Genomic DNA, 13,502 nt, shown 5'->3' on the forward strand with positions numbered 1-13,502 from the left:
GTTATTTACTTTGGCCTTTTTGGAAACACAGGAAGGAGCAATCAGCTAAGTGAGCAACAGGAAACGGGACAAGAAAAAAGGGACAAACGAACAACAAATAATGTGTCTATTCTATTAAAAATGTTTTGTATCTTTATAATGATTCTTTTTTATGTGTTTTCTTCTCAATATATAGGGCCCTCTACCTGTCCTTGCTTAGGGTCCCAAATTTCTTAAATCCGCCTCTGCATGCATTGATAGACTATGGACTTCTTTATGACAGCTCCTTCTGCACTATGTTGGAGGAGCATGGAGACCCTCCAGAGTCCTATGCAGGGTCTCCATGCATGGGACTCTGGAGGAAAGAAGTTGCAGGTTCACTGGTACTGGAACATACATTCCCAAGGCCAAACAACGGGACTTTGAGAACCTATGTGAGCCATATATGAGGATCATAGGAAGTGAAAGTAGAGCTGATGGATGGGTGTCTTGAATGGATGTCTTGACTACGGTTTCTATTCATTTATTGCCTTGTTATTTTTCTAATCTAAAGGTTTTGTATATTTTTGGAACTAGAAAAATGCAGGTTTGAATGGTGAATGCATCGATGGATGTAAGTGTATAAAAGTACATGTTACAAGGTTAAGGTTGTTATGTCAAAAAAGAGAAAATTCAAAAAAATATATTGAAAAAAAAAAGTTAACATAACCACTAATACCTTCATCATTTAACACCGTTACTCCCATTACTGCTAACTAATCCCTTAAATCTGACGTATTTAACTTTATTTCATACTCATATTCTAATTAGTATATTAAGGCAGAATTATACTGCAAATAATTTAATAGGTAAAATAAGCTTCAATAGACTTTACACTTATTTCATTTTGATAAGAAATGTAACTATTATTACTGTTTGAAAGAAAAAATGAAGGAATTAAATAAATCATTGAAAAAAAAATAGACATCAGACCAAAAACACTGTTTACCAATGTCTCAGGAGGGACACACTAACACACACACACACACACACACCCAGCCGTACTCCCATGCTGGGTAGTGTATAAACCACAGGCAAACACAGCTATGACAAGAAATTAATCAAATGCTGTCATTATGTCAATTTGCCTGGACCAGAGGCACTGTTTCTTTTTTTGTCTCTCCTTTTATTCTCCCTTCGGGTCTGTGTGTGTGTGTGTGTGTGTGTGTGTGTGTGTGTGTGTGTGTGTGTGTCTAACATTTGCTACAGTGTAAGCACCATTTCTCTCACATATACTACTTTGCGGGGACCATTCTTTGCCTGCTGCTTTTATTTTAGAGGTCCGGTTTAGAACCAGTGTGTGGTTTAGGTTAGGTTTAGGTTAATTATGAGCCCTGTGTCGATAGAAGGACCTAACATAATGAGTGTGTGGACGGCTGTGTGTGTCTGAGGCAGATTAATGTGCCAATCAACATGTGCATGAGCATAAGCCGCTCTGTTTTGGTTTTAAGTCTCTCACCTGTTCTCGCATGTCTCTATAGTGCGGGTAGAACTGCCTTCAACAGTGTGTGAAACACATGTGTGTGTGTTGGTGTGTCAAGAGTGTTTCGCTTTCTTCAGCCATAAAATCCCAGGAAAGTCTAAACAGATGCTTTCAGAGGAAAAAAATATCAGTGCTGTGCGAGGGAGCTGAGAACACACCCAACGATGAAGATGGTGGAATATGGACACATTTCCTTCACACACACACGCTGCCCTGAGGCAGGAGGTTTTTAAGTTCAAGGACCATCTGAGCTTGGATTATAATTGGTTTGGTTCATTCCGGGAATCAATGACCTTTAAAATAAATACCACTTTTATCTCTCTTTGGTTCCTTTTATTTTGATCTTTCCTGTCTGTCTCAAACTATCTAAAAAGAACCAAACTTAGCAACCAATTGAAATTATTGAAGGGGGGGAAACAACATAATGTCTCCCTTATCTGGAATTCCTGCATCTCTGTTGAGTCTTTTTTTTTTTATCATTTTTTTGTCAAAACCTCACAAGTGAATGTAAGGATTATCAGGTTTCAACATGAAAAATGTTATAGATAAGAGGGAAACCATGGCAACACAGAACTAATTCTGTTCACAAAATAAAAAGGCATTGACATCTATCATCCGGGTGAAATCATAAAGAAACAACAGATTAAGATGAGTGGATTAATAGACATTAGTTTTTTTGGTGGATCAGCTCATTATTGGAGGTTTAACATAAGAACAGGTCCAAAACCTGGTAACCTGGCTTTGTCTGCTGTCATCCTCTCTGCTTCACCTGAACACAAGATCTCAGCTGGAGCAAATAATACATTAAGTGTATTTAGCAAATTCATACATTTAACTTTATCACAATTAAATAGAGGAATTCATAATTTATTTCTACTTTTAATTTGTTGAAATATTTAAAATTACAGTAGCAGCTATTCAAAATGGTCCTTCCCAGCCAAACGTCAGCCAAGGACCAGCCAAGGACTAGCCAAGGGCCAGCCAAGGACCAACCAGGGACCAGCATAGGACCAGCCAAGGGCCAACCAAGTACCAGCCAAATGCCAACCAATAACCAGCCAGGGACCAGCATAGGACCAGCCAAGGGCGAACCAAGTATAAGCCAGGGTCCAGCCAAGGACCACCCAAGGGCCAACCAAGGACCAGCCAAGGACCAGCCAAGGACCAGCATAGGACCAGCCAAGGGCCAGCCAAGGACCAGGCAGGGACCAGCATAGGACCAGCCAAGGGCGAATCAAGGATAAGCCAGGGACCAGCCAAGGACCAGCCAAGGGCCAACCAAGGACCAGCCAAGGACCAGCCAAGGACCAGCCAGGGACCAGCATAGGACCAGCCAAGGACCAGGCAGGGACCAGCATAGGACCAGCCAAGGGCGAACCAAGGATAAGCCAGGGACCAGCCAAGGACCAGCCAAGGGCCAAGCATAGCACCAGCCAAGGGCCAACCAAGGGTCAGCCAGGGACCAGCATAGGACCAGCCAAGGGCCAACCAAGGACCAGCCAAGGACTAGCCAAGGACCAGCCATGGACCAGGCAGGGACCAGCATAGGACCAGCCAAGGGCGAACCAAGGACCAGCCGAGGACTAGCCAAGGACCAACCAGGGCCAAGCATAGCACCAGCCAAGGGCCAACCAAGGGTCAGCCAGGGACCAGCGTAGGACCAGCCAAGGGCCAACCAATTACCAGCCAAGTGCCAACCAATAACCAGCCAGGGACCAGCATAGGACCAGCCAAGGGCGAACCAAGGATAAGCCAGGGACCAGCATACGACCAGCCAAGGGCGAACCAAGGATAAGCCAGGGACCAGCCAGGGACCAGCCAAGGACCAGCCAAGGGCCAACCAAGGACCAGCCAAGGACCAGCCAAGGACTAGCCAAGGACCAGCCAGGGACCAGCCAATGTTGGCACGTATGCACATATGCACCACTGCTATAGAATCCAGACAGCTGTTAAATCATTAACTTTGAATTAGTTCTGGTAGTGCTGGACAACTAACCACATTTAGTCACATTAGATTTATTGAGAATGAGGCATGTGGTTTCCCACTCCGACCCTTTAGATGGCAGTAAAACGTCTAAAGTGGAGAGCATGAACAGACATGTCAAGTAATGAAATACAAATACTTCATTACCTTCCTTAAGTAGAACTTCTGGCTATCTATAATTTACTTAAGTTATTATTTTTTAGACAACTTTTTACTTCTACTTCTTACATTTTAAAAATAGACTCATTTGTTTTGTTTCAATTAAGCTAATTTTCATTACGGCCTGTTATTATTTAAAATTTTATTTTAAAAAACATCAAAATAATGTGTTTCATCCAGACAATTAAATTCTTTGTGGTTGGACTCAGTGTTGCCCCAACTTGTTGTTCACCACCAACCAGAATAAATTGTTTTTCAAAGTTTTTTGCAAAGTTAAATGTGACACTGTTACCATTAGTTATAAAACTTAGAAAATGAAGTCTGAGGAAGTTATCATCCAGAATTGTAGAAAAAATGTTCCTTTAATGGGGTAGAGCAGTAAAGCTTCTGACATTTTTCCCTATATTACTTTGACTTTTATATACTAAGTAGTTTTAAAAATTGTACTATTACACTTTTCCTGGAGTAAAAAGCTTAAGTTGATGTCTAACTTCTATAAAAGTTTTTTTTAACAGTAGGATTTATACTTCTACTGGAGTAATAAACATTAAAACTTTGACACATCTGAGTATGAAACCACTTAAACCTCATATGGAGACATCAGCCAGCCTATGGAGGGAGACCAGGAACATTTTAGTGGAGTTTTACACTTTAAAGGACAATCTTATAAATTAAAACAACCTTTTAATATATTAAACATTTATAAACTATTTCTTTCGAATAAATGTAAAGCAGGAAAACATAATATTCTTTATAGGAGGAATATTATATGTGAATGTCAGGCTTCCATAAGAAGCAGCCCCCCTTCTCTAGCTGATATATTAGCCTTTTTTTTACTGCAGAAAGAAAGAAAAGGCATAACAAAAGAAAAGGGAAAGCACCACTAAGGAAAAGGGGAGATCTTGGATGTTTGTTTGGTCTCATAGCGCAGAGTAACAACCAGCCACGGCAGCAGGAAGAGAAGATGAATGGTAAAATCCAGCTGGAGCCTGAGAGGATGATACTCAAGCACAGAAGAAAGATGAGGTGGGCTTAACAAAGGGCAGACAGAATGGGAAATAAGGCTGTGCTTCTATCCACTTTCTCTTGTCTTGTTGACAACTCCAAATGGTTTCACACTCAAACCCACATTCACACACTCACATATGTCAATTTGCAGAGCGAAGGCAAAGCGGGCTTGGGCGCCTTGCAAGACAAACACGTGAGTGTACACTGTACATTCTCCCTATATATTTGGTCTGCAGGAATAAGAAGAGTGTTTGTGTGTAATCTTACCTATGCAGTAGCAGAGCAGGACAGAGAGAAGGACCGACAGACCAACTGCACTGAGGGCTGTACACCTGAGGAGAATATGGACAGAAAATAATATAAGAAAAGATGGAGACCCCATTATCACCTCCTGCAAAAACATTGGAAAGGTTATTCTACCCAGACTAGGAGCAGAATGCTGACAGAATAACTTCTTAGGTGTCATAAACAATCCCTTTTCTCCTGCTTAGTCCTTGTCAGAGTCACGGTGGGGCTGGTTCCTAGCTGCTGCAGTCTATGGGTGAGAGGTGGGGTCCACCCTGGACAGGTCACCAGTCCATTGCAGATTAACACAGACCCACACAACTAAGCACACCAACTCACACCTAAAGACAATTTAGAGATTCCAATTAACCTAACAGTCATGTTTCTGGACTGTGGGAGGAAGCTGGAGTACCCAGAGGGAATCCATGTACACTCAGGGAGAACATGCAAACTCCATGCAGAAAGAACCTGATCTGAGAATCAAACCGTACCTTCTTGCTGCAAGGCAGCAGTGCTACCCACTTAACCAGATTAGGATATTTATAAAGGTTTGCTCACAATCAGCAAGAACCATTGTGAAAAAAGACCTACTAGCAGCTCTAAAAGATGTTGGTTTGTTGTGAGAATATTTATTTCTGCAAAATATTACTCAGTTGAGTTTCTGCAACTATTACAACAAAAAAGACAGAAAAATAAAACTCAATGCGTAGAGGAATCAGGAGGTCAGAGATGAACAAACATTTAATTCCTCTTAAATCAGTTAGATGGCCTATGTTTGGGTGGATATAGGGATGGACTCTACTTTATTTATTCCTAGGCATTACTCCTTCAGAGAAATTCTGGTTTCCAGTAGCTTATATAAAGTACAAAGAATTAAAGCAAGAGTCCATTAAAGATAAAAATATGACAGACAATATAAAAAGAGTGTATAGACCTTATAATTAAGTGAAAAATTACACAAGCTAGACAGTAGTTGGCATGTCTTATTGTATAGTAGAGAGAAGAATATTGCACATTAGTGATAATAGATAATGTTTTGCACAAGACGTCCAAGGAGGGGAGGCTGACTGCTGTCCCTCATCCTATCACCTCCTCCCTCCCGCCAGTTGAGGACTTGTACAGCTTGATGGCCTGAGGAGCAAAGGAGTTCGGCAGTCTGTTGGTCCTGCATTTAGGGAGGATCAATCTCCCACTGATCAGGCTCCTCTGAGTGGTAAAGGCAGTGTGCAGAGGGTGGCTGGCATTGCTCATAATGTCCAGCAGTTTGTTCAGTGTCCTTGTCTCTACCACTGTCCCCAGAGGATCCAGCTTCTTGCCAATCACAGAGCGGGCTCGCCTCACCGGTTTGTCCAGTCTGGGGGTGTCCTTTGTGGATGTGCCACTCCCCCAGCACACTGCGGTGCGGAAGAGGACACTGGCAACCAGAGAGTGGTAGAACATCTTTTCTACAGATGTTGAACGACCTCAGACTCCACAGAAAGTACCGGTCATTCAACTCAACCCCAACCTGTTGGGTTGGGATTGAGGACCACAGTGTGGTTCCCTGGGTCCTGCTGAGGTGACCACACCTGGTTCAGTGGGGACGGGGGCTCCCAGAAGTGGGTGCCTGGGGGCCACGGGTGCTGAAATGGCACCCCCCCCCCCTGTCATGCATTGACCCATCAGAGTGAAATTTATTGCACCCCTCTGCTGGGGCATGCTAATGCCTGTAAAGTGTGTTGGGGGCTCTGGGGTGTCTCCCTTGCTTGGTGGGGGGAGGTCAGGGCAGGTCCAGGGCTCTGTAACTTCCTTTCTACCTCTTTGGCTCCTGTGCCTTGCTGCCAACCTACTTCCATGCAGGGTATATGGCTTCTCTGGGGTGATTTCTGTGTCTGCCTGTCAGAGGGCTGTTTATCTACCCTCTGCTTCCTTTATATGTCGTCTACTGTTCTCGCCAAACCAACAAATATACACCTTTAGGTGACAAACACACACTCCAACACAAACACCTATTTCTGCACAGATACTCCAGATGGTTGAAGGTCACACTAACACAGCATACTATAATATCAATGTGGCCTTCCTACTTTGATGCTGGCTCCAATCAGGATTCAATAAAGTCAAGTTAGCAATTAGGACAGTGTTTTGTAGAGCTAAACTGTGCTGGCACACGAGGACACACCATCTGCTACATATGGAATAGTGGAAATGCCACTTCAGGACTCACACACACCCACACACCAGGATACCTAAAACAGGAGGAAAAAAAATGGTTTCTGTTTTCATCTTACCTCCAGGAGCAGTACTTGGAGGACTTCTTGAACTTAAAGGCAGAGCGGGACAGGGTGTTCCTTGGCAACGGCCTGGTGGGGGGGGAGTACACGGAGCCTGTAGCCATGGTATAGCCAGGAGTGGCTGTGGAGAAGAGAGGGGTGGTGCCTGTACCTGTTTTGAAGAGGAAGTGCCTGAAAAGCAAGAAAAAAAGAAAAATCTTTAAGTTTCTTTGCATCTAAAGACAATAAGACCTGCAAATGGCTGTAATGGATGGTTCACCACTTTGGGAACTAACTGCTACTTTAACTAGTGATACAGCTGCTCTGTGGTTATTTTCTGTGAAGGAGGCATCACGCCTCTCTGCACTGGGGAGGAAGGGTTTGGGGCTAAACCCAAAAAGTCTTCTAAAATGTAATGAAAACATCAGGTTATCAGGGATTTGATTATGAACTGATATAAATAGCGAAAACAAGTGTATGAGCAGGGAATCCTTCATCACATAGATTCACATTCCTACAGCTGTAAGATGAGTCTGAGGAGTTTAGCTGGTCGGAGGAAAGTTCCTTCTAAATCAAACAAGGGAAAGGTCTGGTAATCACTGCTTTACATTAACTACATGTTTTCATGATCAGAAATGAAAGTTTTCCACCTGTTATAAGTCCAAACCTTAAATCTTGCTGAATCACAGCTGCACACATATCAAGATGCAGTGACACAGATTGTATCTTAGATCAATTTGGAAAGAAAGCCTTTTGCTAAATAATTACAGGTTCTTTTACGGAAACTGACCAGTTTACAGGTAAAGTCATTTATTCCCTTTGTTTTACAGCCTGCATCCAGAAGTCAGTATTTCTGAGTTCCACCAGGGAAAAAACCCATATCTGAATTATGACACAAACGTCCATGAAGTCAGCATCACACTCTGTATCTGATAGAAGGGAAAGTGTGAAACAAACATTTCCTTCCCACTATTTAGGGTTTATATCTTCTGAAACTTGTCGAGCCAATAGTGCCTCTCTGGGATTGTAAAACCTTGTCTTTGATAGTGAAAAAACAACTTGTTTATAGAGCCTCTTAAGACACACTTACGACCAAAGTTCTGTACGTAAAGTCAACTTGATGGAAAACAGAAGGAAAAAATAACATTTAACAAAAAATATATAAACAAATAAATAAATAAAGCAACAATTATGAAACCGTGTTACTGAATGTCAATAGGTTTTACGTCTGGCCTTATAAATGCCTCGGTCTGTAGAGGTATGAATGTCAGGAGGCAGTTTGTTGCAGAACCTGGACCCAGCAACTGAGAAGGCCTGATGACCCCAGTGCTGGGACTTGGCTCTAGGGACTTCTAACAAGAGCTGTTTTGCTGACCTTGTGGCCTTAGTTGGGTTCTGGACGCACAGAGTTCAGACAGGTATGTTGGCACAAGAGCGTTAAGGGATTTAAGAACAAAAAAGGAACATTTTAAAATCAATACTAAAAGAAACTGAAGTCAGTGAAGAGGAAAGGGATTGGGAGTACGTAGAGCCGAATGAGGGTTAAAAGGGGAGCAGCAGCATTTTGAACCAACTGAAGACGGTTGATTAATGACTGGGAGCACCAACACTGAGACAGTTCCAGTCGGTTCTCAAGCTTATTACTGGGAGATTAGTTTTCTAAAGATTAAAACAATTTAAGAAAGGTTTTACCTTTTTTAAAAGACATAGCTAATGAAAACTAGCCCTGAACACGATGTTGATGGGCCTGTGAAATTTCTGACTGCTGTTAAAGATGACTCAAAGGTTCTTTACTACTGCTTTAGATTTAGTATTGAGAAGAGTAAATTAATAATGTGAACAAACACCAATTAAAACTTTCTTTGATCTTCATTTAAATGAATAAAGTTTTTTTTATGTCTGAAATGCAGTCAGTTAAGGTTTGAAGAATTCCACTTGTATTTAGAAACACAGAGATACATCTGGAGATCATCTGCATAGCAGATGATATAGAAGCTACAATAACTTGGTAACAGGAATGTGCTCAGAGGTAAACTTATACATCATTGTTTAAATTCATTTCAGCTTTTGCTCTTCCTGTCTTCATCTCTTCCATCAACTGTGGAGAATTTGATGAACTAGAAGTAAAGTTCATCTGTCCCAGTAGGATTTTCTTGACATTTGCTCATTTGAATCTGTCAGCTAAAGCCAGAGTTTGCAAAGAAAACATACAAATTCAACCTCCTGCAGATATCCTGAAGAAAATCACACTATAGAAAGAAAATCCATGTTTGTTTTATCTGGCCACGCTCTGCTGGAAAGGTAAACATGTTTCTACTTTCCCACATGTGACCCCCCCGCACACACACACCCACTGTAGCAGCCTCCATGTGTTTACAGAGTTAGGATTACACCTTTTGTCTCATAGGCTTAAAGGATTGTACTGTCTTTTAAACTAACAGTATATAACAACTTAAAAAAAAGAAAACAGTGCAAAAAATAGAAATCTAAATACATAATTTTTTCTGGAATCTTGAGGAGGTAAGTGAGACACTTTACTAATGAAAGGAGACAATAAACATTTAAAATAAGAAAATAATAATTGTATTGTCTTATTTCAAGTGCATTTTATCTAATTATCTTATCTTAAGAGAAAAAATACTAATTCCATTGGCAGATCATCTTATTTACCTGCTGAAGTAGAGGGTGAATACACCTAGTTTAAGAAATGTTTACTTATTTCTAGATTCAGAATCAGAAATACTTTAATCCCATGGCGGAATTATCTTTGTTACACCCTCCAGTTATAAAAACAACATATTTACATAAATACAACATTCCACACTAAAAATATAAATATATATACATGTGTAATTATATATATATGTGTGTATATGAGCAAAAGAATGAATAAATACATGTCACATAAGTGTCAATTACGTATTCTATGAATCTGAGTGAGCGAGGCATTGTAGAGATTGATTCCTGTGGCGTTCTGTGGAGCATCTAGGTAAGAGGAGTCTCCTGCTGAAGGAGCTCCTCTGCTGGTCACTGTGTCATGGCGATGGTGTGAGACATTGTCCAGGATGGACTGAAGCCTGGACAGCATCCTCCTCTCTGCCATGGTCATCACCCCATAATAGATCGTTTTTACAGTGAAGTTTTCAAACAAGCAGCAAAATCTAAATAAAAGTAAGGCAACTTTTTTTGAAATAAATGTGTTTCTCCTTTGTTTGAGCTGAAAAGTAAGACAATCAGCCAAAGGAACAAGATGGTTTCCACTTAACTTAAGTAAGAACAACTCCAATCCAATTACAAGTGCATAATATCTAATCATCTTATTTTAAGGGCACAATTTCTCATTCCATATGCAGATCCTATTGACCTGCTGAAATTAAGAGCAAAAAAGAAAAATTTGAATCAGTTTCCACAATGAATTAATGCCCCTGTGTTAAACTATGAGCCATAATTTGGCTTCTATAACAAAATGAAAGTTTGCAGAGAGAGTTAAAGAGCTAATCTGACTTTGAGAAATTTTCTAATTTAACTAAACCCAGTTTTTGAACGAACCTAACAAAGGGACAATTTATTATTCAAAGAATACATTCATAGGAGCTTTAACATGAAAAGCAAACAGGCTTTTCCATCCCGGAAAGCTAGACATTACCCAGCTGGAGAAAATTACCGCCACATACATGTATGCCTGCAGCAAATTACCGAGGTCACAATGTCTAATTAATGACAGGACCCTGGCTAACGAGCCTCTATAATTACAATTAGAGTGCTCTCTAACAAGGCTGTGTGATTAACAATTAGAACCTATTATAACAAGGGTCCCTCAATTAATACCTGCCAGTAGGCAAGATGTGAAGACGGAGAGAACAAGAAAAGGATGGGGGGGAAAGCAGGATGTGGGGGGGTGGATGAGACCTAGCCTCTGTGTGTTCTGAACCTCCAGCAATCCTAAAGTATTTAATCAAAGGCGTAAGATGTGCTCTGCTCGTCGATCAAACAGCGGCCCACTTCATCAGGGTTTATATTTCACACGGTATGGAGAGCTAAACCTCTGACTGATATTTAATTTTCTTTATATTGCGGTAATGCCAGTATTACAATGAAGGGAAATCTCATCTTCAGTTTAAACAAGCAAAGACATTTTCATCAGCCAAAGAAATGAAAGGTAAACAAGCACGCATCTCCGATGGAGGAGCTCGGAATCCTGGGAAATATTTTCATTTTGAAGCCAAATGAGGAAACTGCTTTTATTTTTTTACGATGCAACGTTTTATCAGTTAGGCCTCAGTGTTGGAAACCTGAAGCGATAATTGTTCAGTTAAAGGTTGCAGGAAAACCCTTTACTGCAGCAGGCCTGCAGTGAAAGTCTGAATGTTAAAGCAGCGCTCCATCCTATCTGCTAGTTAGTGCCTTTTACAAGCGTCCCCCCCTCCCCCGGGAGTCGGGGCCTACCCGGAAACTCTCTGTTAATTAGAGGAACTTTGGGAGGTTGCCTCACCGACTCTAAATACGCTAAAACCAACACAGTCCATCAGTGTTGATGTGCTTTCAATTCATGTTCCTCTGCTTTTCATTCTTTTTTTATACATCACTTCCATATCCGTCCATCACCTTTTGGCTGGAAACCTGGAAAGAATTGAGGCCAGTAAACCACACTGACACATAAAAACACAGCTGTGAAAGTAACACCCAGCGACTAACCAGGATGTCTGAGGGAGGCACACATGCCGTCATGCGATAGCTCACGGTTTGCTCGGCTTGGAAAGTCCAACAACATCAAATAAAGTAAAATGACAAAGATTTTCAGCTGCTTCTTCTTATGCCTAAAAGCCAAACGGAGAAATGTGTCCTGCTTATCTGAAAACACAGGAAAGGATTCAACATTTGAGCAGAAACTGTCTCTGCTGGAACTTTGCTTAGAAGAAAGGATAAAAAATGACACAATTAAAGAAGAGAACCAATAGAGGAGAAAAAGGGAAACGCTGCAGGCTACGCTGGAAGTGGTTTAGAGTCTGTTAGGCTGGGATGCATACTGAAGAAATAAACGTCTCCATAACAAAATGTTGCTTTCAAATAATAAGCTGCACATTAGGCCCATGTTGACAGCAGTATGTAAATTCCTTGTCCCATCTACTTCAATTTCTCTCAGAAATCTAACAGAGAAATGCTTTTATTACCTTCACAGTCATTCCTATTATTTCAGCAGCAAAGTGTGAAGAAAACTTGGAATCCATGAGAGTTAAACCTTGAACATAGCCCCAATAGGCTCATTCCTAAAGTAAATATATCAGTTGGAGACTCAAGACCAGAGGAAAGGCCCAACATGGCAGAGCTGCAGCAAGCTCTCTGATGCTCTGTCAGTGTGCTTTAGTGCCCTGGAAAATTATCACAAATTATTTTTGTTGGGATCAGAGGTTGATTGCCTTCCAGTCAATGAGTCGATGCAATCAACTGGTTTTACCTAAATAGAAAACTCTAAATCAATCTGACTGGATGATCTGGTGAACTGTAAAGTGCCTTGAGATGACTTGTGTTCTAAATTGGCGCTATAGAAATAAAATGAACTGAATTACAGCGTCTGATCAGGAGATGACGATTCTCTTGAGATCTTAATGTCCACAAATCCTGACAGAATTTTTTTTTAGTAAAGATTGATGTTTAAAAAGAAATTGTAGGGGACCAGTCAAGCACCAGCCAAGGGCCAGCCCAGGACAAACCAAGGACCCACCAAGGGGCAGCCAAGGACCCACCAAGGACCAACAAGGGCCAGCCAAGGACCAACCAAGGGCCAGCCAAGGACCAACTAAGGACCAACCAAGGGCCGGCCAAAGACCAGCCAAGGACCAACCATGGGCAAACCAAGGGCCAGCCAAGGACCAACCAAGGGCCAGCCAAGGACCAACCAAGGACCAGCCAAGGACCCACCAAGGACCAACCAAGGGCCAGCCAAGGACCAACCAATTACCAACCAAGGGCCAGCCAAGGACCAACCAAGGGCCAGCCAAGGGCCAACCAAGGACCCACCAAGGGCCAGCCAAGGGCCAGCCAAGGACCAACCAAGGACCCACCAAGGACCCACCAAGGGCCAGCCAAGGGCCAACCAAGGACCAACCAAAGGCCAGCCAAGTACCAACCAAGGACCAACCAAGGACCAACCAGGGACCAGCCAAATACCCACCAAGGACCATCCAAGGACCTACCAAGGACCAACCAAGGACCCACCAAGGGCCAGCCAAGGGCCAGCCAAGGGCCAACCAGGGACCAGCCAAATACCCACCAAGGACCATCCAAGGACCTACCAAGGACCAACCAAGGACCC

At 42.0% G+C, this 13,502-nt stretch overlaps 1 protein-coding gene across 10 annotated transcripts in view; it reads right to left on the bottom strand.

The window, feature by feature from the left end:
• Positions 1-13,502, bottom strand: part of LOC107088586 (teneurin-3) — a 471,923-nt gene that overhangs the window by 181,316 nt on the left and 277,105 nt on the right. For all 10 annotated transcript variants that reach the window (XM_015380867.1, XM_015380866.1, XM_015380861.1 and 7 more), the window contains 2 exons: positions 7,208-7,381; positions 4,920-4,984 (listed from right to left, as the gene is read on the bottom strand). In XM_015380867.1, coding sequence (XP_015236353.1) covers positions 4,920-4,984; positions 7,208-7,381 — 239 coding nt within the window. The remainder of the gene's footprint in view (positions 1-4,919; positions 4,985-7,207; positions 7,382-13,502) is intronic.

The sequence above is a fragment of the Cyprinodon variegatus genome, unplaced genomic scaffold, assembly GCF_000732505.1.
Source record: "Cyprinodon variegatus isolate N-32 unplaced genomic scaffold, C_variegatus-1.0 Scaffold223, whole genome shotgun sequence".
In the NCBI taxonomy this organism is placed as follows: Eukaryota; Metazoa; Chordata; class Actinopteri; order Cyprinodontiformes; family Cyprinodontidae; genus Cyprinodon; species Cyprinodon variegatus.